A 27,765-nucleotide genomic window follows, 5' to 3' on the forward strand; every position below is an offset into this window, starting at 1 on the left:
TTTAACGGCATGCATTTTATTTCACATTACAGAAAGGCCATATTAATTCTCTGTACTACTAATAGGTAACAGTACTGTCACGAATCGGATCATAAAAGCCACAGTGTTAACTTATAAGGTAAATCTAAAGTGGCCAATATTGTTTATTATACTGCATATTTCTGCAGCCAATATACTCTTCAAAACCCACTTCTTAGGCAAAATACCTAATTCAGAACTGTAGGTTCTACCAAATTTAATCAGCGCCACTATATGGTGCCATAGACTATTTATTGGGCCTGTGGGGGACTGTTGGGATCTTAGAGTACTTGAAATGACAGGGCCTATTTTGAGCCTTAGGGGCAGATTTACCAAACTGTGAGTTTAGAGCTTAAAAAAAAACTCACCCACATTCTATTCATTCTTATGGGATTTTTAGAATTGTATTTATCATTGGGCGAAAGTTATGGGACTACCATACTATACATGCCAACAAGCACATGTACTATCCCAGGCAAAGAGTGTCAGGCTGGCTGAATGTAAACATGCAGTAAGTCAAAGGTTAACCAACATTAAAGATTAACAGGGCCACTTTCTGCAGAAAGCAGTGCAGCAGCACTCTGCATTACTACAAACAAAATAAAAGACGTATGAAAGGGCTTTAATTGCCTTTTAAAATCAACAAAGTTTTCATTTATAATTAACGTATTTTTATTGAGGACAAGGGTGGGAGTCATCACTGTGGGGATACCAATTTGATACCCCCCCAAGGAATACAAAGGTTAACCTCAGCGTGTTCCTCTCTGCTTCTGATTTCAGCACACAACACTGGCCCCAAATAAATGAATCACTTAGTAACTATTTTCCAGCTCATGCTCCCTGAGATGCAATAGTCCCCAAATTCTGAGGAGAGGCATGACCGTCCATTGGCTTGACAAACTGTATAAAACATAGGACAATATGCACTTGTTGCAAGGCGATTGTTCAAGCAAATGTTTTTTAAATAGTCTATTTTCATTTATTACGTGCCCTGACAAATAATATAAGAAGTACTATCAGACATAATGCACATATTACAGTGAACAAGGTGAGAAGTCCAGTAAACACAGACAAGCTCATGGGAAGAATGATGAGACGCCTTTCAGCAGGTATCATGTTTGTGAGGGTTAACATATAGCCAAGAGACCAAGCAATGCTGCTGTTGCCAACCTGCAAAAAGAAAAGAAAAACAAAATAAAGAAACTATTGATCGGAATGATCCTGGCTCATGAATGCCTTTAAAAATGTATAAATCAAACCAATTTTGTAATACACCACTATTTTGTCTATGTAGAATGATATAATATAATTGATAATTCACAGTACAGGTATGGGATCCGTTATCCGGAAACCCATTATCCATAAAGCTCCGAATTAAAGAAAGTCTGTCTCCCATAGACTCAATTATAATCAAATAATATAATTTTTTTATAATGATTTCCTTTTTCTCTGTAATAATAAAACAGTACCTTGTACTTAATCCAAACTAAGTTATAATTCATCCTTATTGGAAGCAAAATCAGCTTATTTGGCTTTACTTACATGATTTTCTAGTAGACTTAAGGTACGAAGATCCAAAATAAAGAAAGATCCGTTAACCGGAAAACCCCAGGTCCCAAGCATTCTGGATAACAGGTCCCATACCTGTACAAGCATTCATTTGGGCCCAGCACTATGAGAGTTGAATTCTGCTGAATTTGGATGCAACTGCAAATGACTTTGTGCACATAGTTGGACTGTTGAGCCTGGGGCACCACTGAGGCTGCCGCTTCAGGGGCCCCCACACACCCCTGGGCCCTCGCCCCAGCCACAACTCTCCCTGGGCCCCTGCCCTAGTTGCAACTCCTATCCAGACTTTCTTCTTTACCTGCACCTGGAATTGCTGTGTGCCCAGGCGCAGTCACACGCTGCAGATTTTGGCACGAAAATGCATTTCCATGGCAAAGTCCAACATTACTGCCTGCACTCGGCCCGACACAATGTTCAGTTTTATCAGGAGCAAATTAACTCACACAATTGTCAATTTTATCAAAAGCAAACTAACCAGCCTGTATATTTTTGGAATGTGAAAGGAAATCAAAGCAAACCCACACCAGCACAAGAAGAATATATAAACTCTTTAGCTAGCATAGCATAGAAGAAAACGTTAGCTGAATTAACCATATTGCCTGACCACATGTATACTAAGTTGTTTGAAAGTAAGTAAGCTTCACCCCCTCTTCACTTTCTGCTTTTCCAGTGTTCAGATGCCTGAACGAAGGAAACAATAAAATAGCGGTCATACCATGCATGGCCACTTGTAATATATCAGTCTTTTTGGCCTACAGTCTGATTAGTCATAGTAGCACAGGGGTCTGTCTCTATATGGCCACATTAATATTGCAAATAAAAGACAACCAATGGAGCAGTGATTAAATAAGTACCCATTTTTTGTAAGAGAGTAAACTGCAATGTGCCCTATGAATGATTTGGCACTTACCTCCTTTTGAAAATTAATATGCAACCATGTTTCATTATCAAACTTGTATCCACGGACCAAGAGATAATAGATAAAATTAGCAGAGAAGCAGTAAGATCGGGCATATGTCTCTTCAAACCTATGTAAAATGTGTGGAAGCTGTGGAAAAAATAATATATAATAGTAATATTATAAATAACATAGAACAATAACATCGACAGGGCGACGATCCATCGTGCGGCTCACGATTTCTCCTCCTTGCCTTCTATAGGAGATAGCCAGGGAGGAGAAATTGAGCGCCGCACAATGGATCGTCGCCCAGCCGCCTTTCTGAAGAGGAGCGCAAGCGGAGAATCGATAAGTTATTTCTTAATACTTAAGACTTTGTGAATTTAAAGTTAATACGTGTCTTGGTGGGTTTTTTTTTACATTTTTTTTATGTTACTGGTCCTTTAACTAAAAGACTTTTCCAATGCACCTAGCAGTGGTGTAACTAAAGTCCCGGTGCACTGCAAGTCCCAACTGCCCTCCCACTCCCCTCTGCTCCCCACCCACCCACACCCTGACCACTCCTCTCCTCCCCTCGTCCGGTCACCTTCATCCTCCTTCCCCGGAAAAAGGTAAGAAAGCAGCTGGGGAGGGGGTGTTCCATGTAACTGCGGTCCAGGGCCACCTATTCCCCGGTTAACCCCGAGACTGTGGAGTCTGCTTCATCTATAGTTACACCACTGGCAACTAGACACCAAACAAGCAGATCTTTGGCTAATGTGGCCACCAGCAAGTTAAGGTTCACTTCTTTAAAAGAAATGTAGTGTGCAACAAAGTGTCTTCCTTGAATATAGAATTGCAACAGGTCTCTGTACCCAATTTTCGAGGGCAAAGGCCTGTGGCTACCACCTTGAATCTGGCTCTAGGATGAGCCACATTTGTCACCTTTATTTTTCTAGTCACATAAATCAAGATAACATTAAGGCAAAAGTACCAAAATCAACCCATGGAAGTTGTACAAACCTGGCTCCATTCTTTGGCACAAAATGAAGTCATGCTTGAGTTGAACTGATTTAACTGGAAATACCCAGTCAGGTTTAAAGCACTCGTAGTGTAATACAATCCTGCGAAAGCCTGCAAAACAGATCAGTATACATTAATATACTAATTCAGGGATGACCAATTGGAGTGCAATGGGCCAGACGAGGTCTTCAGTTTATTTTTTATTTAATTTATTTTGTATTGCCTCAAATCTGCCCATCACCCATAGCCCACTGTGCATAATTTCAAATGGATTTGGAATGCCTTGCCATTACATTGATATAGCATGACCTTGCTCCTTGGTTTCAGATTATTGTGATCTGAGATAGTTGTATGATATCAGAGCCATCCCAGTATTCACTATTATTTTTGTGCACCTTCATTCTTTTCTTAGTACTTTTTCATCCGATACTATACGCATTTACTGAGCTTCTTCAGCTGCCATGGATGTCTGTACCAGTGAGAGGACATGCTGCTGAATTTGGAATCAATGACCTATATAATTAAAAATCCTAAATCCATAACCTTCTGTTTATCAATTCTGGCATCCACCACTCAATTGCCCAGATTGCCATTTGCCAAAATCCTCTGAAACAATGACAAATCCTGGATGGATTAAGCTGTTCTGCATAATTTTGTTTCATTGCCAAACACAGAAATATGTCTCTCAATGCTCTCCCCCATCATAAATAAAGAGATTAAAAATGGACAGATGATAACACTCTAACTGCTAGTTCACTGCTAGTTTAATTACTACAGATAACTACTTCCTGTACCATCTGTGTATATATAGCAAGACTAATAGATTTAAGTAGATCTACTCCAACTTCCTACTAGTACATCATAATTAACACGTACTTCAGCTTCCCTTTAATTGACTGATAACATTCAAGATGATCAGGAATCAAATAAAAGCAGAAATATTTCAACCTGTATCTTTTCAACCTTTCTTTATATTTATTTGTAAGGTCTTTGCCTTGTTAATGTTTGTATTCTGCCTCTTTTTAGCCTGCAACTCAAAAAGCTACCTGGATATTGGGATCACTGCCCACAGCATCCAAAAAAGCCATTGTGAGATTTTTCACCTTCTAATTTACTTCTAATTTATCTAATTATTTATCTGATCTAATTTATCTTTGTATTAGGGTTCTCTACTTTTTATAATTCTCTCTGATATTTTCACAGCTGTCTGGTTGGTAGGTTTTAGCCATAGATACCAGACATCAGCAAATCGTCAGAAATCGCGGAAAGTCTGCAAAAATAAGGGGAGACCGGGGGACACTACATTATGGGACACTACATTGCGGGAAAAATGACTAAATCACTTTTTTTGCACTAAGCCTCCAGTACAGCTAGTCTCAGTCCTGGCTCTCCTGTAAACAAAATTTACATTTTTAATCACTGATGTCCATTTTGGATCTAGGCTCTCACCACCATCTTTTTAGTGTGCATACAGAGCAATATTATGCAAATTAAGCAAACAGATTCTCATTTCCTAGTTTTGCTGGTTTGCTAGTCCTAAATGTGTGTGTTTCATCTGACATAGCTTTATAATGTTATACTTCCTTCCTATACTTCCTTACATCTGAGTTATGGCTCATAGGTTGGTCCTTAATGCTTTTACATTATGTATAATGCTTTTTCTAAAGGCTGTTCATTTTAAAGAACAACTGATTTGTCCTTTGGTTTTTTTAGCTGAGCAATTATCCTCCCAGTTATCTCTATAATAATTATTCTGATCAACTGGACTTGCTGTATTTTGTTTTTCCTCTTGAATATGTTTCGCTAGTCATCTATGTAGCTTTCTCAGTTCAGTCATTGGGAATTGAGAAAGCCAGTTGAATGACTAGTGGAACACTCTATATAAAAAAACAAAATACACATGTTCTTGTCTAGTCCATGTCAGCAACATATATTACTACCAGTAGGGATGGGCGAATTTGACACGTTTCGTTTCGCCATCTCTCACTGCTTCCCCTCCATAAGGTAAATAGCGTCTGGTGTTTACAGTGCAACTCACATCATATAATCATAGCTCAGTGGCATGAGAGACTTATATTTAATAATGATAAAATAGTTGCTTACCGAGAAATTTCCTTTCACCTTGGGTTGGTAAATGCCATCAAATGAACAGTTTTCTTTGCCTTGGCATGAGGTAAAATCAAAGAGAGAAGACACCTTCTCAGAGCACAGAACTGGATCTGCTGTTCCCTTAAATGTGATGAGTCGATTTGGATCATAATTAGCTGGCCGAAAGTGAGCAGTACACATACTTCCAAATGTATGTTCCATTGATAAATTTACTGTGTAGTTGCGAGGGTAGCATGGATTTTCATAGAATTTGAGCTTGGGATCCTAATCAAGAAAAGGCAGGGCATACAAATTAACACTTTTAAAAAGGGCAATATATTTCCTTTTCCACATGAGTTCAATGAATATGGCTTGTGCTGAACATACTTTTCACTTATTGTTTTAATCATGCAAAAATCTAGTGTTTTTAGTTATTTCTTAAACTAAACAAGGAAAAGTAAATCTACTTCATGTTTGGTCCTTGCAAGGTAGATAATTAGATCAAAGAGCACATGTAATACCTGCATAATGGACTCCTGCTAACAAAACAGTGGCAACAGAGGGTAAAGGGGGTTGTATACTGGTAATTATCTATGTCGCATGGACCAAACATGGAGTAATTTCCATTTCCCTGTTTGCCATGATTAGCTCAAGATATACAATAACAAGAGATACAAATGTTTTTTGATTGCAATAGGCAAAAAGTATGCTGTCTCCTCCATTTAACTCATGTTGGACAATGGGTTTTACTGCCCCTTACAGGGGAAGTTTTTATATAAATATTTATATAAACAACATAGGAGAAGAGAATAAAAGGAATGTTGTCATGGCATAAGTCATAAATGATAAAAATGGAAATTCTGCATTATTGATACTACAGTACACACGAGCTTTAGCACAGTCAAGTAGTTTCATTATATTCGGTTGGGTTAAAGCGATACTGAGACGTTCCTAAAAAAATCATAGGAACGTGTCAATATAAAGTAAACACTGAACCTGTAATTGTTCCCCCGAAAAGCCCCCCCCGCAAACCTGTGTGCTGCCGACCTGCTGACACTACTAACAGATCTTCCGGGTTGCTTCAGTGACGCTGGACTGGGGGCAGATAGATCCTCTCATAGGCCGAAGTCCTGTTTTCATTCGTAATCTGCCCATGGAAAGATTGTGGTGAATGCAGGTTTGCGGGGCGGCTTTGCGGTTGCTTTGAGGGGAACGATTACGGGTGCATCATTTACTTGATACTTACACATTCCTATGATTTTTGTAGTAACGTGCCAGTATCGCTTTAACATTGCTCAAACTATAAAATGGACTGGAACAAGGATGAAGCAGAGCACACTCTTCAATTCTGTCAAAGAAGCCCCGGTGCACAGCGTAGAGGGTGCGGCAATCCCCAGACGAATACTTCAGGTAAGAATACACTGGCACACGAGGTACAATGCAATGCAGGGTAACCCCTTGCTTATTTATTTGTGCGGACGTGCAACGTTTCGGGGCAAGCCCCTTTCTCAAGCATAACAACGTGACCAAGTGCACACCATATAACACGGAAACAATTAAAATAATTAACATACACAATAGAGAGCACCACCCTTAAGCCCTCCCATCATCTGAGTGATCAGAATCCACCTTCATATGGCTATCTTAAAAAATGTCAAGCCAAAGTCCAACGGTAAAAAGTGTTAAAAGCAACGTGATCTGTTGCTACGGAAATGTGTCGTAGGCAACACAACCCCCCTAAAAAACATCTAAACAATATGTCTGTGAATGAAAAGGCTGCATTGGGTGTACTGCAACAAAATAAAAGCATTACCATTATGAAAGCTGATAAAGGTGGGGGCACTGTTCTGCTTAACACCAGTGACTATATAGCGGAAGCCAAACGTCAGTTGGGGAATATCAATCATTATAGGTTGTTAAATTCGGACCCCACGGTTAAATTTGTGAATGAAGTGAACATCTTTTTGCATTCCATGGTAATGGAAGGTGTAATAACTGATGAGATTTATAACCTATTGGTCACTGTAAACCCCAAGGTGCCGAATATTTATTTTCTTCCCAAGATCCACAAACACCCTACTAAACCACCAGGTCGACCCATAGTTTCAAATGTGGGGTCAATTTGGCAACCTATTGCCATATATGTTGATACATTTTTGCAAGGGGTTCTTAACACTTTACAACCCTGTTTACGGGACACCATGGATTTTTTGAATAGATTGGAAAGCATTAAGTTACCAGCAGGGGAATTTTGGTTATGTTCCCTAGATGTAAAAGACTTATACACATCGATTCCCCACCAGGAAGGGATAGAGAGCATTCGCTTATACCTAACAAGAGGATCTTTGCCCAATCACATGATTATTTTAATTGTTTCCGTGTTATATGGTGTGCACTTGGTCACGTTGTTATGCTTCAGAAAGGGGCTTGCCCCGAAACGTTGCACGTCCGCACAAATAAATAAGCAAGGGGTTACCCTGCATTGCATTGTACCTCGTGTGCCAGTGTATTCTTACCCAAACTATAAAATGAACATATTTGACATGTAAAGAATTATGTTCTTTGTGAAGTTTCTACCCTTAAAAAAAACGTTTGCTCCCACAAAACATATTTATCTATTCAGGCTAAGGGTCAAAGTGCTTTTTAATTTCAGGAAAGGAATTACCAAAATATTTGTAAAAGGAATAAATAACCATGTCTACTATGTCAGAGTGGCAGTGTGACACTGGTGGTGGGGTGGGGGGTTGCAGACAGATGAGAAGTGATCCTAAAGCTGGCCATAGATGCAAAGATCCAATTTTCGGATTGTGTGTGGAGTGTCCCGACATCTGTCTTGCTATGCCGATCGGTCGTTCAGACGATCAGACAGGTTAGAAAATTTCTGTCGGCTGCCAATAATATCTCTGCATGTATTGCCAATATGACGATCTTCAGTGGGAGACACTAGCTTTTGTCAGACATAACTTTGGTACGATTGCTGTAGGGGCAGAATATCGGCTGATCTGCTTTTTCTACTTTATTTGATCTGAAAGGTTAGAGGCATGTCTGGAGATGGGGAAGTCCGATCGGATCTTTGCATCTATGGCCAGCTTAACACTATTGGTCAGACGGTGGAACCATCACTGTATAATTTTCTGCCATGGGTACAGATATTTAATTACCCTCAGCAAGAAAATTCAGAAAAAAATTACAGCTATTGGGTGATTGTCTAGATTTCATGGCAACCACAATAATCACCAATATACAATCATGTAGTACCCCAAATGTAAGGAGGATTGGGTACAATTAAACCTGTATAATAAGGCCAACAACCTTCAATTGAGCAGACTGTAGAGGATGGTCAAAGTATTCCAACATAAATAATATTGACCCCAGCTAACACACAAGGTTTTGAGGTACTATAGTTTAAACCAGAGGTCTTCAGACTTGGCTTTTTTAGGGTTCAAACATGCCTTTGCAGTTCAATAGTTGATTTTCGCCACCTTATTGTGTAACAAAGTCATAAACATATGGAAATGACCATAACATTTACTCTACTAGAGTTCCAAAGATATCCAAGTATCTGCAAAAAAAGGGGTGGAGTTTGTGCAGGCTGGGAAATCATGGTATCCATAACTGTCGCTATCACTTGTCCTTCTAACTAACAAGTCTTTTCCCTCTAACAGCTTGGGTTTGGCAATCATTTCTCCTGGGCAAGGACTTTCTAACTCTTATGAGACTCTTGATGCTTAGGCTCAATAGCACACCGTGTTTTTCATCTCCTTGTCTGGCTGAAAAGCCCATGAGAAGGTTGCCCAGTGCAGTTTGTCTACTACAGGTTAGAAAATGAAAGCAAAGAAGCAAATCAGTTACTGTAGGTAGCTGCACTGGTTTAAACACCAATTTAACATGTTTGTCAAACCTGAAATCTCCTTCTAAAGCTCCCATTGACGTTGTAAGTGGTAAGCGGAAAATGCCCTATTGAATTTTTACTTTATTTATGAAATTTGTACACGTCTTGCCTTACATAGTTTATTTGCTGCTGCTGTTATGCTCACCACAGACTGTTACTTGTCTACTCTGTATTATCTTCTAAGCCTTCTAAGCCTTGAGAGCGGGAAGTAAACAACACATGAATCGCTGGTAAGTGCTCTGAGTAGACAAAAGTTAACCCCATTTGCCTGAGATTAACAATATCTAATGCATTAGAAAGTACAGCAGCACTTCAAGATGATTGCAGAGAATAGATCCTTAAAAATATATGGTTTTTAACGTGCACTTATAAGCTAATAAACACTAATGCAATCAACTTGGAGGGGAACTATCACGAAAATGAAATAATCAAGTTATTGTTCACTATCCCTCTCTCAACAATCTGTCTCTCTACGTGCAGTTTTGAGTTGATTGGTTAGTTGTGTTGGTTATTTTGTAAGACAGCTAGCTGTAATACATTCCTTCATGATCTTCAGTTGGTTTTAACAGAAAAAATAGACAGACATCTCTCTATTTCCCATGATAGCAATAATGCTAAGTCTTAACTGCCTTTCAACTGGTCTTCATTTATTATTTTTAACAATAGTTTTTGAATTATTAACTTTTTTTTCTTATCTGTCTATGCAGGCCATATATTATGCATATTCCAGTCTCTCGTTCAAACCACTGCCTGGTTTTGATAATTTGGATCCTAGCAACCAGATGCTGCTGAAATTCCAAACCGGAGAGCTGCTGTACACAAATATCTATATATATATATATTTCTAAAACCACAAATAAAAAATGAAGACCAACTGCAAACTGTCTCAGAATAGCACGATCCACATTATTCAAAAAGTTAATTTAAAGCTGAACAACCACATTTAGGCAGTGGAGCATCTGTTATTTTGTGTTCAATCATGCAAATAATTACAGGTTTGAATGCTTCCAAAAGTGGTGCAGTTCAGCTCAAAATGCAACTAGCACCAAACACATGGGAACTTTAAATACATGATATAGTGAATAAAGTACCCCCTCTTGTAAAATATAAGGATATTATCGAGGAGTTTCATGACCATATAAAAACAGAAGGCCGAGTGTTTTTATACAGGTCATGGAACTCCGAGGTAACTTCTAATATCCTCATATTTTACAACTGGGAGTACTTTATTTATAATAATACACACATTTTAGTGAGTCATGTGACAGAAATGACATCAGAACTCACCGTTTATCACTGATGACATCAGAACTCACCGTTTATAAGGATATAATTTACGAGATATTCATGGCTTTTGTGTTTTATATGCATATAATTTACTTTTATACCTGAGCTAATGAAGCAAGAAACCTCTTCTCTGCTTCATCTCGTCCATAGCACTGGAAGCTGTGCGTGTACACGTTGTACAGATACCCATACAATGTTACTTCCACTGTGCTATTGGGATTCTGTTCTGACTTTTCTGGGAGAAATGATATCTGTGTAGATGCACCTCCTAGATCCAACGCTCCTGTGGTTTCGGCTCCATCAGGGCGTACCCAGGCTCTCCATATATTTTTCTGTGTAAAAGGAAGAATATTTTTATAAGCAACTTTATTGAAAGGGACAAAAAATACAGCATGTATTGGTGTCGGAAGATAGGGCCAGAATCAGCTCCTAATTCTTTTAGTTGTTAGCAAACCTAAGTTTAATGATATAAAGGAGACATTTTGTATAAAAAAATAAGAATGTACCAGTGCGTTATACTCATTTAGATATAGAAGAATTGTGCTTTAAAAAGTAGATGGATTAATTGAATATTTTTCCAAAAACCCTATTAATCCCTCCCTTCTCTTCCACTTCCTGCTCCATGAATTCCCAGGCTGTGCAGGGGAGCCGGCTGCTGCTCAGGACCTGATAGGGAACTGAAGCCTGTCTGTGCTTGTGTGACTGCAGGGCTATGATTGGTTGTCACCCTCCTACTGTGCTTCTCGCAGGGACCGTTAGGACACGCCCACCCCTCATTTGAAACAGAGACAGGGACAAGAGAACATCTATATGGGGCTATTTTTAAAGATATTATAAATTTTTAGCACCATTTAAAAACAACACCATATATTACTTATAATTGCCTACAAAATTAGGGTTTTTTCATTTATCCTATATGTCTCCTTTAAGGTGGCCATACACTGCAGGATACTATTCAGATACTATTCAGTATCCAACTGATCTGGCCCAAATGATTGGGTCCTCTTCATATTCTCATCTGCTTCCTTCAGTTGCCGACATGCAGCAGATGAAAAATTCCAGTTGAATCACATATTCAGTCATCTGTGGATCGAAGATGATCTGTTGAAATAACTCCCAGACCTGTCATACATGTATAAATGGTTGGACAGTTTGGTTATATATGGCCATATATTGAGCATATATGGCCAGCTATAGTCCAATACATTTGCAAAGCAAGAGCTATTTTTCCGGCAAATCTTTCCTACCTGCTATAAAGTAAAGGGAAGATATATAATTGACCTACTGAAGCCTTTTGTATTTATTGGTGTTTATAAGGCTAAAATGTACTTAATTATAAAATATGATTATAACCTAACAAGCCCAAGCATGACATTTCGATAGGAACATGTAAAAATTATGCAATTATCTGCACACACCTCCAAGAAATTTCCCATTAAATAGTTGACAGTAATCCATCCGTATAACCCTTCTTCCTGCCCAGATATGATGTTAGCGCCTCTGAAATCAAAGGGCTGGGTTTGGAAGTAGTCATGGATACTGGCAAGGACTCCTCTTGCTGCACTTTCATTTTTCAGCCTAAGCAGTTTACAGGAAATAAAATGCTAAGACACTGGAAAAAAGGATTTGCACTCACATCACCACAAGAATTTTTGCTTCAGGCCTCATTCAGCTTTAAAGACTGTAACTGAATGACGTCTTAAGACTGTAAATAGACATGTCTTGACAAAACTGGAAAGAGGGTATAATACTTTATTGGAATGCTTATATGTAAAAGGCAAATTCGAGCAAGAATGACTCACTTTAGCAGTCTCATTCCCGCAGTGGCTCCCAAATAAGCAGGGGTGCTGTTATGTTGATTTGCTGGAATCACTTCTTTTACTTTCTTTATGCAGTCATCAATGTTCTTGGGAGATTTCTCTGGCTCATGAGCATAGCTGGATATTCCCCGACCTAAAATACAAGCCAAACTGTGCATCATTCTAAACCTTCCTACACAAAGCGTGGTGGAATCTTACTCATTATTTATATAAAACAGGAACATCTAACTTTTGCAATATTTGTTACTTTTAAATTTGAACAAAAGGCACAATTGATCAGCGAATTACAGGGAAATAATGCCCCCATGTATCTCCAATAAAAAAGAGTGCAGTTTTCACAGATGTCATCGTAAAAACATCATTTTCATAACACTATGTGCCACTTAGTTGAAGACAACAGAAAATGTATAAGTAGACAAGTCACTAAATTCAGATAATCCCAGATTGTTGAGACTGGCCTATGTCCTAAAGAAATGGACTGTGAAGAGATGAGCGTGATGCCTAATATGAAAGAAATGTGGAGTAAATATTTATTTGCTTTTCTAGCAAAGCCCAGCTTTGAGAAGGGGCACGCTGGGTGATTTGGGGAGATTTAGTCGCCTGGCGACTAATCGTCTCGTCTTTGCAGCGACCAATCTCCCCGAACGGCTTCCCTCTCTCTTGCGCTGACTAAAATGAAAAATCGCCTGCGCTAAAGCACACGCTGCGATTCATTTTCTGATGTCGCCTAAGAGGAAACTTCGAGCAGCTTCAGAAAACGAATCGCCGCATGTGCTTTAGCACAGTCGATTTCTGCTTTTAGCCAGCGCAAGAGAGAGGGAAGGATTTCGGGGAGATTGGTCGCCGCAAAAACGCGGCGATTAGTCGCCAGGCGACTAAATCTCCCCGAATTGCCCAGTGTGCCCCTACCCTAAGGGCAGAGACACACCCTCATATTCGGGGAGATTTATTCGCCTGGCGATAAATCGCCTCTTCTTCAGGGCGACTAATCTCCCTGAACTCCCTCCCGCTGGCACTCGGATCGCTTTGTTTTCCAAAGTCGTCCAAAGTTTCCTCGTGAGGCAACTTCAGAAAACGAAGCGTACGATTGCATTTCGCCGGCGATTTACATTCTAGCCGGCAGGAGGCAGTTCGGGGAGATTAGTCGTCCCGAAGAAGAGGAGATTTGTCGCTGGGCGACTAATCTCCCTGAATCTGAGCGTGTGTCTCTTCCCTAAAGGTGAGATAGGCCTAGAATTCAGGTGAAAATGTATCCACAGACCTAGAGATTCATGGGAACATAGAGCAGGTTCATTTATACAATGGGCCAGATTCAAGTCATCATCATCATCATCATTTATTTATATAGCGCTGTCAAGATACGCAGTGCTTATCTTGTCAGTGAAAAAAAAGTTTATCACATGAAAACTTATGGATGAGATATAATGTGAAATGCAATTCAACTCAGAAAAACGTATCTCGCTGTTTGTGACAGTGAAAACTCTATGTGAAAAAATGGGAACTGAATTAGGAGAAAAATCTTGTCTATAAGTTTTCACAAGATAAACCATGAGATAACTTTTCTCACTAAATTGAATTTGGCCCAATGTATTATAACATTTGTTACTGAGTATGGGAAACACGGACCAAATGTTGGACAAAAAGGGGCCTTGCACTAAAAAGTTTGTAAACCACTGCACTAGACTGACTTAGGTGGGCCATGGTCATTTCCCAGTGATAATTCCAGTATCAAATCCTTGGGTTGGTTCAGCAAGTTACTATAAATCCCCAAACTTCAGGCGCCAAATTTAGATTGTAGGCTCAGTGTGTCTATCCAAGTCTGTGTGCAACTCTGCCTTGAATTTGTAAACTATACTACACACGGGAAAAATGTCCCCAGATTTTTTTTAACCCTGTTTAACAAGTTCATTATGTTTGTTTACTCTGCAGATGATGAACAGAAAATCAGTGATATCAATATAAAAATACGGATTCCTGGACCACCATAAGTGCTCACTGCTAGTTTCCTGTTATAAAAACATACTTGAATAGCTCATAACTCAATAAAAACAGTGTGGTGTTTATACAAATGGCCTGTAGATGTCACTTTGCTCAGACTTATACTGTTCATACTTCCTGTCAGCTTAAAAGTGAAAGTTACTGTTGTGTAATGGCTGCAAGAATCTGCTAATACAGCATTGTTATACTCTACTCATCCTCGACTACCCAAAACATAACAAATGGCGACAAGGATGGCTCTTCTACCTCTGCAGCAGCCTGCAACTTTTCTCCCAAATCCTGGTGAGCCTACCATACCTTTTACTGCTTGGATCCGTATGTTTGAAAATTACATTATTGCTGCTGACCAAGGGGAGATTTCTGCTGCTAGAAAGCGTGCTTTACTTATTCACTACCTGGGAGCAGAGGGACAGCGTATATTCTATACATTACCATTAGCTGATTAGACTTATGAAACTGCTCTTACTGCTATAAAGAACTTTTTCGTGCCAAGAGTAAATGAGGTTGCTGAAAGATATAAATTCCGCCAACGTGGAAAACTTAATGGCAAATCCACAGATCAACTTGTAGAGCTGGTTGTTACCTGTGAGTTTGGGAATCTAACAGATGAAATGCTAAGAGACCAAATGGAAAAAAACAAACTCACCTTAGAGAGAGACTGCTCCTAGAGCAGGATTGAACCCTTGCAAAGGCTATTACAGTTTCTAGCCAAATTGAAACAGCAGTGGCAAAGGCTATAACTCTCAGTCAGGGAACAGCTGGGAATATACAGATTGTGAATTCAACACTGTGCCTAATAATGCACAGTCACAGGCAAAATACAGTGCTAAGGAAAGGGATTCACCTACACTGCAAAACCATACAGCAAATACAAATAGAAAATACTGCTTTCACTGTGGTTCAACACAACACACTGCAAATCATGTCCTGCAAAAGCTTTACGGTGCCGCAAATGCACAAAAGTAGGACATTTTGCTAAGATCTGTCGTAGTTCTGCTAAAGATGTTCATGAAGTCACTACTACAAATGTTACAGTATTAAGTGTGGATAAAGCTGGTACATTTATTCCAGACAAGTTTATATGCACTGTCAGTGTCAGTACTGCTTCTGCTGACAAGGGACACTCCATTAACTTGATGCTTGATACAGGTTCAGCTGTTTCTATACTACCAATAAGGATATTTTCTTGAAATACATTGCAAAAGATCTGCTTCTTGCACCTGCCCTGAGACTTGTCAGTTACTTAAAGGATCCAATCCCTGTGCTTGGTTGCTTGCCAGTGACTGTACAATTTGAATCAAATACTGCAAAATGTGACTTTTACATTGTGAATAAGGGTACTGCTATACTTGGAAGGGATCTTTTTGCTGCATTAAACCAACAATTAGTTGATGGTCTTATTACTACAGCACCAGTGCCTGCCACACAGCCAGTGTCTGAAAATTTCACCACAAAGCAACACTTCACTGGGCTGTGCAAAGAACTTTGTACACAAGAGTTTAGATGTAAAACCAAAATCATTCCCTGATTCAGCATGGGAAAAACTTGCTATTGATATTGTTGGTCCTTTTACAGATGCTCCTATAGACTGTAGATTTGCTATAACCTTGATAGACTATTACAGTAAATGGCCTGAAATTTCATTTGTTTCTCATTTCTGTCTACAGTCTTCAGCAGAGAAGGTAATCCAAAGGAGTTAATAACAGACAATTGACCACAGTTTGTCTCATATGAGTTTGAATCCTTTCTGAGAGAGAGAAATATTGTGCATAGGCAATCTTCAGCGTATTACCCACAAGAAAATAGAGATATCGAATGATTCAACAGAAGTCTGAAAGCACTACAGATAGCAAATCTTACTGGGAAATCTTGGAAAGTATTTACAACAGAGTTCCTACATAACTACAGAGCAACGCGCCAGGCAAAAACCCAATCCTCTCCAGCTGAATTATTACATGGCAGACAGATGCGCACTAAGTTACAGGTTGCAGACATCAAACTTCCACAATATACTGTGCCTACAAAATCATCTACTGCTGACATTGTGAAACGTCAACAAGTCAAATGCAAGGCTTCTACTGATAGAAAACTTGGTGCAAGAAAAGTACACTTTCAGCCTGGATCTTTAGTCAGAATTAAGAAACCAGGAATACTGAAACAAGGACAATCTAAATTTACTACACCACTTGAACTGAGACGCCAGCGAGGACCATACACATATGAACTGTCTGATGGACGCATATGGAATGCAAGTCGTCTTGCTCCTGTCAGATATGACTTTGGAGAAGCTCTATTTGATGAAGGACATTTTCCTTCTCCTGATGTCAACTGCAATAGGCCTGAAGAAAGTGATCCTATAAGGCATCCTGAGAGAATTAAAAAACTACCTGCATGGACCAAGGACTAGGTGATGTGAATAATGCATAATATTGTTTTTAAATGCATACTGTTTAATTGTTGCTGTTTATTATAGTTGTCCAAATGCTTTCCTACTATAGGGGGAATATGTGGTGTTTATACAAATGGCCTGTAGATGTCACTATGCTCAGACTTATACTGTGCATACTTCCTGTCAGCTTAAAAGTGAAAGTTACTGTTGTGTAATGGCTGCAAGAATCTGCTAATACAGCACTGTTATACTCTAAGCATCCTCGGCTACCCAAAACATAACAAACAGTAATTACACATATTCACGAATTGAACTCATTTGAAATCTATCATTTTTCTCGAAAAAATCAGAGCAACAAAACGTGACAAAATCGAGTGTAAATTCAAATCGTAAGACTGACTCTTCCAAAACTCGGTTTTAGCGAATTGTCGCGGCCAAATCTCATGTGACTATCGGAACTATCTGATTATCCAGCACAGATCATGATGTCAACAAACAACTTCAGGGACATATGCCATTGACTTCTACATGACCTCGACAAGTTTGAGATGGAATATTTTCGGATTTTTAGCAGCTTTGGGGTATAATAAATCTCTAAAATTTCAAATGTTTTTTTCCCACGAAAAATTCGAGTTTTCACCATAAAAACGTTTACCAGATAAATTTGAATAATAAATGGGCCCCCAAGTGTTATAATACCCATTATATGTTTTTATTCTACCAACCCATACAGAGTTTAATGTACTCTAGTTGCACTCTAGTTGCCAAACCCTATAGAGCATTTTGAATTACCTGCTTCTTGAGGAAAAACAAAGGCTGGTTAGTATAACACTTATGTAAGTTAGATTTTCTTCTGCATATTTTGATGAGTTGTTTTATAACTTGACAGGCACATGATCTGTTGAACATAGTACTTACCGTATATACTCGTGTATAAGCCGACCCGTGTATAAGCCGAGGTACCTAATTTACCTAAGAAAACTGGAAAAATTTATTGACTCGTGTATAAGCCTAGGGGCCCCATGTCAGATTACAAAATGTGGATTCTGACACCGCTGTGAAATTACTGTTCTGCCATCCTCAGGAGATAATATTCATTTTTCTTCCCAAATGACTTATCTTCCAGTGATATGGCTACGCCTAACCCAGTCCGTTTAGGAACTCCGGCTGTCACGTGCTCCCAGGGTAGAACAACCAGACATTTGGACTGTTGTAGAGAACTTAAAGTTCAGGGGCTGCTGCCCTGAAAATATGAGGTTTTGAATATCTGGTCCGGGCACTGAACAGACGAAATTTAAAAATAGATTATTCTTTTAATAAGCATTTGAGCTCGGCTACTCATGCATGTGCTGGGTAGGTAAAAGAAAAAAGGTACCGTACCGACTGTCACGATCGCCGCCCGGAGCAGGTCCAGGAGCTGGGTAATATTTCTAAACGATTAGTACTTCATTGAGTCATCAAGTGGGGGTAGCTAATAGCATTTCTACTGGTCCCATCATATCTGCGCATAGTCAATATTTTTGCATTAATGTCTTACAATGTATGATTACTGTTTTTATTAAATAATGAGCTAATTAGATATATTTTATGATGAAATACTAGTTGTGAACACCGTTTTTCATGCACTTTCTTTTTTCTGTTATGAATTTTTTTTTCAAATGGTCAAGTTATTTCTAAGATAGCTCCTTATTCAGAGTTTTGATTAAGTTGATGTATTCCTTGCTCTGTATAAAACACAGCATAAAAACTGTATATTCGATGTACCCTTCCCTGCCCTGTCCTGTCCCTAGGTCAGAATCAATAGTGGCTGCTATAATCAGAAGTACAAGCCATGGCTACAATCCCAATTCTCCCCTTTAGTCTGCAAGCCAAGATTACTGCACTAGCGTTCATTTGTGCCTAGCGCAAATTTTCGCTAGTGATCTTGCACTTAGGTCAATTTGCATACTGCGGGTAATTTAAAGTTGTTTGGAGGTCTTTATTATAAATGTTGGTGCAAAGACAAGAGTATTTATATAATGACCTACACATGAGCCCACTGCAAAATGAATGTTCAATATGTTAGGAAATGTCTGGAGAAAACCGGTTACCCAAAAAAAGTTTAAGTTAGGGCTTTTGCAGCCAATCCTGCTTAAAAAAAAGGAAAATATGCCATCGTTTTTTTAACTTAAATGCATTTTCGGCACACAGGATATGATGTAAGTCACTGAAGATTGAAGAAGTTTTAGCTTATTTTAAGCACGTCGCCTTGTCTGAGGTGGAGAAGTCAACTCTGGCGAAAAATGTAATGTTCAGTAAAATCCGCACTTTAGTGAATTTGCGGAGTAATGATCGTTCACCAGAGCAAAAAGTCACAGATAGAGTGCAAATAAACACTAGCGATGGTCCCATTCACTAGTGAATTGGCGATGTACCTGCGGGTGCCAATGCTGGCAAAAAGTCACTAGCGTTAGCAACTTCGCCCTTTAGTGAATCTGCCCCATAGAATCTGCACATGATCCAGATTAGCAATTGTCTCCAGAGAGCCAGGGAAAGGAAATCAAGTGGCTGTACATGTTGGCTACCAATCCCCTGTGCTACTCTGTTGTTTCAATACAGAATAGGGGAATCAGGGCCAGGAGAGTTGAAGAGCTCCCATACAGAGGTCCTATGGTTAACCCATGGGTTTTGTTCTCCTATAATCATGAGAGATGTGTCTGCAAAAAAGTGGCCAAGACTGAAAAAATAAGACATCAGTGACATCAGTTTTAAAGCAGATGAAAGCACACCCAAGTTTTTAAGAACTAAGTTTTTAAAGTATCAAAATTTTAAATCTGTAAAACTCATAATTTTAGGCATAGTAAACCAAGTTAAACTAGAGGAATGCATCTACAGGTTGCTTAGGCCCAAGATGGGTAGTGAAGCAGTGTGCTTTAGTATTTGTAATCTATACCTAGGGTTTGAGTAGATCTTTTCGTGGGTAAGCTTGCAGTGGGATGATAAGCATGTGTCTAAATATCAGCCTGTGATTAAAGGGTGTTCCCGAAACACATTAGGTGTTGTATATACTCCAGCTACCTCACTTTTAATTATTTAATAAACAGTATTTTTTTACTTTATGAGGCAGTGTGCCACCTCATTTTTTCTGTTTTGGAATACTGCAGTTAAGGAGCCCTGCATGATTTTAGTCACAAGCAACCAATCAGTGATTAGCTTTTTAAAGCCAGCTGTAAGTAGAACAATGAATGCAGCAATCTGATTGGTTGCCATGGGTTACTGCCCATGGGCAAATTTGCCCAGTGTTTATGAATGAGCCCCACTGAATCCTCATTAGTCCCTCCAGGACAGCTTGAGAAAGAAACCAGGGAGAGTCTGAGTCCTGTTATCATGAGCTATGTGTCTAGATATGAATAAAGTCATCTGAAATGTGATGGGACCATAGTGATGGAGATATCTTCAGGCCCAGATTTGTGGCGAGGCGACAAAGGCCCAGGCCTAGGGTGGCAAAATATTAGGGGCAGCATGCCGCCCAGCTGCTTTCCGGAGAGCATGGTTCTCCTGCATCTCCTCAGTGATCCGTTGCTGGCACGCATGCACACTTGTGGGGATGGGGTATGCAGCCGGGTGCCAGTACCGATCGGCCTCTGACAGCCTGCCTACTAAATCCGGTGCTGGACATCTTGTCCTATTGGTATGGTTGCCTCATTCGCTTGTATAAAATATAATCCTCCAGATTCGATTTAATGAGAAAAGTGTTCATAACGTGAAAAGTCAGAAAAACTTATCTCCTGATTTATTAATTAAAAACGCTATTGAAGTCTATGAGAAAAAAACTGGAACTAAATTTGGAGTAAAGTTCTTTCTCCTTGAATTGAATGTCATCCATGAGTTTTCACGTGATTAACAACAAGATACATTTTTGTCATTGAATCGAATCTGGCCCAATATTCCTTACTCATATTTCTTTTTTCCATATTGGCAGAATTCAAAAATATTCAAACTTCTGGATCAACTAAAAAGGGCTAGAAGGTACCTCAGATAGACGCTTGGCCACTGCTGCTAGTTGTGCTTATGCTTTAAGCAATCAATAATTTAATCACCTCTTCTTCGGGCGCCTAATCTCCCCGAAAAGCCTTCCTGCCGGCTAGAATCTAAATCTCTGGAGGGATGGCACTCGGGGAGCTTCGTTTTCCGAAGTCGTCCGAAGTTGCCTCACGAGTAAACTTCGTGCAACTTCCGAGTGCCATCACACCGGCGATTTAGATTCGAACCGGCGGGAAGGCTTTTCAGGGAGATTAGTCACCCGAAGAAGAGGTGATTTGTTGCTGGTTGACTAATCTCCCCCAGTATCTTTGTGTAACTGCAGAAAGATTATAAAAAGCCATTTGCGGCTTGTTACTTTAATCCAATGATAGGTAGGCAATATCCAGAGGATCAGATCTCTGTGACACTCACTTACAAAAATATGGACTTCTTTTACCCGATGGTATAAAAAGGGCTCAATGTTTGAAGATTGCCTTCCTATAAAGTATTGACAGCAGCCATGATACATTTTAATTGGGAAGCGTTTGCTGTTTTTTGTTTAATAGGTTAATTCAAAAGGCTTGATAGAGAACGAGCAGGGTGAATTAATACTGTAAGTCAGTATGTCACACCTATTGGCTAGAGAATGCAGTTACATAATCGTGCACAGACAAGCAAGGTAAATTCCTTTAACTGCAACCATACAAGAACAACAGCTCTCTCTTTTCAACACTGAAAAAAAAAAATGAATCACAACATTGTGTTCACAGAGCATAATATTATGTGTTCTCACCTTTAACATTGCACTTCAGAGCCTGGCTTACCACTCCAGTATTGTTTTCCTTTTCAGCAGGCCACTGATACACATATACCGTGGTCCGAGATGATCCTGCATCCAGAACTATCCCATACTAAACAAACAAAGCACTCAGTGTTATTGTTCTCCCATCTCTCATATATTATCAGATTCTTAGTGCAAGCATACAAAAACACTAGCTAACTATAGAAAACTAGAAAGCTTTTTAATATGCTAATATACTTTGATCAAAATATATATTTTTAAATAAATAAATGGTGTATCCTTCAGAAAGTTACCTGTGTTATTATGTGGCTGCTGATCATGTGAGTTTATGATCATTTGCCAAAGAAAATTCATTGTTTCCCAGCCCACAGTGTTATGAATGGGAGGGGCATGCTTAGAAATTGGAAGGTTGGGGACTGACTGGGGCATGACAAGGAGCGCAGGGCGCCCCAACTGTTCTGCGCGTTAACTTATTTAAGGGTTGTTTATATTTAAGGGGTTGTTTACCTTTAAGTTAACTTTACCTATGTTATAGAATTGCCCATTTTAACCAACGTTTCAATTGGTCTATTTTTTATAGTTTTTGAATTGTTTACCTTCTTCTTTTGACTCTTTCCAGGTTTCAAATGGGGGGAAGGGGGTCATTTGTTGTTATTGCTACTTTTATTACTCATCTTTCTACTCAGGTCCTCTCCTATTCACATGACAGTCTCTTATTCAAATCAGTGCATGGTTGCTTTGATAATTTGGACCCTAGCTACCAGACTGCTGAAATTGCAAACTGGGGAGCTGCTGAATAAAAAGCTAAATAACTAAATAACCACAAATCATGGAAGACAGTTGCAAATTGTCTCAGAATATCACTTTCTACATCATACTAAAAGTGAATTTAAAGGTTAACAACCTTTTTAACAGCCAAGAGTTCAACCTTTGCCTCATTGGGGCCCACCTGCCAGTTACAACTAAAGTTCCCAAGTTCAATGTCCCTTTACTGTGTTGTGATATGACTAGGCCTAGCCAGTAAAACACCTGCCAAGACCGGGGCCGGTATTACAAATTTACTGGCAATGTAGGTACCGGGAAGTTTGTAATACCCTTAACAAAAGCCCTTGGCCCACGTAACTTTGACAGCTATGCACTTTTCAATGATTTTGGCAGAAAGTGCTGTTGGGACTTTCAAATGAACTGGCAATATTAATTGCAGGCTGGACTAATCGCCTCTTCTTCTGGGTGACAATCTCACTGAACTGCCTTCCCATCAGCTATAATGAAAAGTCGCCTGCACTAAAGCACACGTGGCGCTTCGTTTTCCGAAGTTGCCTCAAAAAATAAAATTGCTGCAGGCCACAAGGAAATCACAATATCATCATTAGAGATGATATTTTTTCTGCTATTTGTTCAATTCAACCAAAGCTCTCCCACAGAACAGATGCTGAAAACCCAGTCTGCAAGAGAGCTAACTCAGCCCTGACTGGTATCTAGTCTATGTTTCTCTGTCTTCAAAATACTTAGATTTGCCTGGGGTGAGATATAGTGACAAGAGCCCTCACGTTACATACCTTCAGTCCAGGAGAGAGGGATCGCTTTTGATGTATTTGTACATAAGCAATTGCAAAAATAACCGACACACTGATTATTAGAAACAGGAGCGAAAATATTAGAGGAATTTTCACTTTCGAAGGCATTCCTGCAACAATAGAAAAAAGCAACAACTTAATATGTAAGCTTTTTCCAGTACAAACATATGGTCTAGTTTATTCCAAAAAAAATTAAATTCAATAAAAGCACAACTTTACAATTAGATTAAACACGTCAGTTTGGGCTAGAATAATTTGTGAGATGGGGAACATAGCACCGTCCTAGTAAATATGAAACAAAACAAGGGGATTCAGTCTAAAGAAAGACATTTGTCTACATATATAATTTCTTGTTCAATGTGTGTGTGCGAATTGCATCATATGCTAATGCATTCAGCACCAGAAACAGCATTAGTATCCTATTCACAAAAAGGAATATAGTTGGCATCCAAAGGTTCATTTACTAGCCCTTGGACTCGGTGCACCCTGTCATATGGAGAGTGCTCAAAGCTGCAGTTCTGTTTTCCCAATGCATTCAACAGCACTGTATTCATTAGCAGTAGGTGTGGCAGTTATATAGGCATCCCTTTCCCACCTCCTGACTTGCACACAAGCAGCAAAATAACCCTGAATTACTGCAAACCTTATGAAGGCAGGTGCTAAAGACAGTGTTGCTTTGCACCCACTGATATGGTGCTGTCCACTTCACGCTGGATTTTTAATGCTCTGAATGCTTTAATAATGATGCCTTCTGCCTAAGTGATTAGGGAACTTTACAGTAACATCTCCTCAAATTGAGTGCTAATACCAGTACACCCCTAATTCAATGCCCCTTCTCTGCTCCTTGCATGCAACTTTGCACAAGTCATCAAAGCAGGTAAAAGCAGTGAACTGCCACTATTCTACTTGCCCTTGTGTTTGTAAATAAGCACTCCAGTTCCATCTTCCTTCGAGCTTGATCGCAATCCCATTATCAGTTTCGGAAGAAATATCAGTAATTCTTACCTTATGTTAATGTGATTTCATGTTTACTTGGCTTTTTTTGCAGTAGAAAAAAAGATGGTAAAAAGCAGCTTACACCGTTTAAGGTGGCCATAGATGTAACAATTACAATCTTTCCTGCAACCTTTGGTTTTGTTTGGTTTCAATACAGATGTGTTAGAGCTGAATTGTCAGATATACAGGTAGAAACAACAGAATTGTACCTGTATCTGACAATTCAGCACTAACAGTAGCTGATGTTCATGAGCATTTAAAAGCACCCAATCAAAATTTTCAGCCTAGGCCGATAAACAAGCCGACAGATATCCAAGTCTTCTGCTGATATCGGTCTGTTCATCTTCTGTCATACACGCACCTAATATCATACAAAAATGTGTTTCATACGATATTATCGGTGTGCCTATGGCCACCTTTACTAGTGTCTAATGACAATCTCCGAACTGACTGTAACAATAGATTTGTCTTGGAAACACTGCACGAATTTGAACAATAGCCTTAAAGGGGAAGGAAACCTAGTCGGTGCAAACCCCCCACCCCCCCCCTCCCGTTTGTTGCCCACCCTCCCTCCTCCCCCCTGGCCTACCTGTCCTGCTGGGCAAATGCCCCTAACTTGTTACTTACCCTTCTGCGCAGGTCCAGTCCAGGGAGTTCACAGGCGACATCTTCTTCCACGCGATCTTCTTCCTGCTTTGAACAGCGCATGCGCAGTAGGATCATTTCGCCGGGTACGATCTACTGCGCATGCGCGTGACTTTTGGTGCATGCGCAGTAGATCGGCGAAATGATCCTACTGCGCATGCGCCAAAACGCCGTTCACAGCAGGAAGAAGATCCGGCTCAGCGACAAATCGCCTCTTCTTCAGGGGATTAATCTCCCCAAATTGCCGTCTAAATTGCCGGCGGGATAACACTTGAAGCGCTTCGTTTTCTGAAGTCGCCCGAAGTTTCCTTGTGAGGCAACTTCGAAAAATGAAGCACTCCGAGTGCCATCCCGCCTGCAATTTAGATTCTAGCCAATTTAGGGAGATAAATCGCCCGAAGAAGAGGAGATTTATTGTGTGGTGACTAAATCTCCCCGAATCTTCACGTGTCTCTGCCCTTACTAGTGTCTAATCTCCGATCTGACTGTTACAATAGATTTGTCTTGGAAACACTGCAAGAATTTGAACAATAGCCTTAATAATGGGCCAAGGAATTCTATTTGTTTAGGCACTACTGAATAGCACAGAGAGTTCTTAAGAGGAATTAAGCTGAGAGTAAAAGACTTAAGAGTTCACTATAGATGAGCAAATACAACTAAAGTATTTTAATGATCATTTTTTATAATTGCATATAATGGAGTTATCCCTTTAAAGGGGTGGTTCATCTTTAAGTTAAATGGCCAATTTTATGCAACATTCCAATTGGTCTTCATTATTTATTTTTTACAGTTGTTTAATTATTTGCCCTTTCCTTCTGACTCTTTTCAGCTTTCAAATGGGGGTCATTGAGGCCATCTAAGAAACAAATGCGTACGGCTACAAAGTGATTTTTATTGCTACTTTTTATTACTTATCTTTCTATTTGGGCCCTCTCCTATTCATAGTCCAGTCTCTCATTCGAATTAATGCATGGTTGCTGGGGTAATGTCGACCCTAGCAACAAGCTTGTGGAGACTGCACACTGGAGAGCAGCTGATTACAAAGCTACATACAATGAAACCTCGATTTTAAGTACCCTGATTTTACATAACATAACATAAGTTCCCGCATTTTACATAAAAATGTTGTCCTGATGTACCCAAAACTGCTTTTATTCTTCTATGAATGCTATTATTTGTGAAATGGGGGTTCTATTGTATCTCAAAAACCACAAATAATAAAAAAAGAAAACCAATTGCAAATTGTCTCCGAATATCACGTTCTACGTCATACTAAAAGTAACTGAAGAGCAAACTAACATATGGGAATTCATCATTTAATGTACATGCTGCACTGAGACCTGTATACTAATTATGGAACTATAAATGTTTTATTGTTTGTTTGTTTTAAAAATGTAAAATAAAAACCTTTAAAAAAAAAGTTAACTCAGATGAACAAACCCTTTAAATGTATAGTGTCATAGATTAAACTTGTATTGTGTGAATACTTAACATCAATACTATACAGACATATTAGCATGTTTGGAGATATGGATTGTGAATGTTATCTAATTTGTCCTGCAAGCATTCACAGAACACGCTACATTATAGCCCAGGCTGCTTTGCCATGATCCCCTGAGAGATTGTAAAGCTTCTATTACATTGTAAAATGATTCCAAACACCCTTTGTAGGATATATTATTAAAACGGCAAAAATTCTGAACGGCAAAAATATTTTTCGATCAAATAATCGCTGCCAGTTTGAAATGAACATATGATCCATTAGAATTCTTTGCTAAGACGTGCACAGGGATCAGGACAAACCAGGACATCAGTTAAAGATCAACAGGTTTATTTTGTGTAGATCCCACTAGATACAACTGCAAATTGTCTGTTTTGTTACTATTTGTTTCTATTTTATTGGTCACAAATATGCTGCTGGCTACAGGTAAGTCAGAGATGCGTGCTGTTACTATCACTATAATAAAGATAGAAGGTAAGGGTAAGCAGTGAGATGAACATCATAATTAAACAGATCTCTCCTGGACATTGTATTATACATATATAGAATTATGGATGCATTTGCTAATTAGGCACAAGAATGAAAGAACAACAGAAGGAGACAATGTTCAGCCGGGTGTTCCTGATTTACACTATCATTGCAGCAGAGGAACACACGGTGCATCCAGAGCTGTACATATGTAAGTAAGCAAATGCTCTTGCGAAAGTAGAGAATAAATGAAATCATTACCGTTGAATGACTTTGCTGCAGCAGAAGCTGGTCCCTGCGGCTCTTGCCAATGTTCAGACAGAACTACACTGCATGGCTCATTGGGAGCAAAACCACAAACACTGAAGCAAGAACCCTGCGAGAGATGAGCCAATGCATCAGGAGAGGGTGGAGATTGATTATACACAGAGGCAATCCTAACCAATCCCTCCACAGCAGGGGAGTAACCAAGACAGAGGAGGGGGGAGCCCGACTCATTCGTGGGTTGGTAGCTCCAGCCTGGGACTCACATTCCAAGGGACAATGCTGCTATTGTACATGGTACTGATGCAGGATACCCCTCATTCCTTCCATCATCAGGTCTGGACTGGGAATCAAAATAGGCCCTGGCATTTCAAGTACAGAGAGGCCAAATCAGCTCCCCACCAGCCCACTAAATAATGATTTTCTATGGCATATCATGGCAGCCCCACAGATTGCCAGTTCTGGACCTGCCTTCCCTGACCAATGGGTGACCATGCAGAGAGCGATCTGTATCAGTAGATTTGTCATCGCTGAATGCTGCCACTAGGT

At 39.5% G+C, this 27,765-nt stretch overlaps 1 protein-coding gene across 1 annotated transcript; it reads right to left on the reverse strand.

Moving 5' to 3' along the window:
• On the reverse strand, positions 1 to 27,365 carry entpd3.L (ectonucleoside triphosphate diphosphohydrolase 3 L homeolog). The gene is made up of 10 exons (XM_018267489.2): positions 27,214 to 27,365; positions 23,325 to 23,452; positions 21,757 to 21,874; positions 12,557 to 12,707; positions 12,173 to 12,332; positions 10,856 to 11,086; positions 5,591 to 5,860; positions 3,488 to 3,598; positions 2,498 to 2,635; positions 1 to 1,188 (listed from the first exon to the last, which is right to left on the reverse strand). The coding sequence occupies exons 2-10, from the start codon at positions 23,448 to 23,450 to the stop codon at positions 994 to 996; spliced, it is 1,500 nt and encodes a 499-aa protein (XP_018122978.1). The 5' UTR covers positions 23,451 to 23,452; positions 27,214 to 27,365; the 3' UTR covers positions 1 to 993.
• Positions 27,366 to 27,765: the final 400 nt, after the last annotated feature.

Source organism: Xenopus laevis, chromosome 6L (assembly GCF_017654675.1).
Source record: "Xenopus laevis strain J_2021 chromosome 6L, Xenopus_laevis_v10.1, whole genome shotgun sequence".
Lineage (NCBI taxonomy): Eukaryota > Metazoa > Chordata > Amphibia > Anura > Pipidae > Xenopus > Xenopus laevis.

What these genes read in the sequence shown, in the direction of transcription:
- entpd3.L (XM_018267489.2), bottom strand. Translation starts at nt 23,450, where the DNA reads ATGCCTTCGAAAGTGAAAATTCCTCTAATATTTTCGCTCCTGTTTCTA. An exon ending in CCCTCTCTCCTGGACTGAAG is followed by an intron (nt 21,875 to 23,324) that starts GTATGTAACGTG and finishes TTGTTTGTTTAG; the next exon opens with TATGGGATAGTTCTGGATGC. An exon ending in ATATTAATTTTCAAAAGGAG is followed by an intron (nt 1,189 to 2,497) that starts GTAAGTGCCAAA and finishes TTCTTTTTGCAG; the next exon opens with GTTGGCAACAGCAGCATTGC.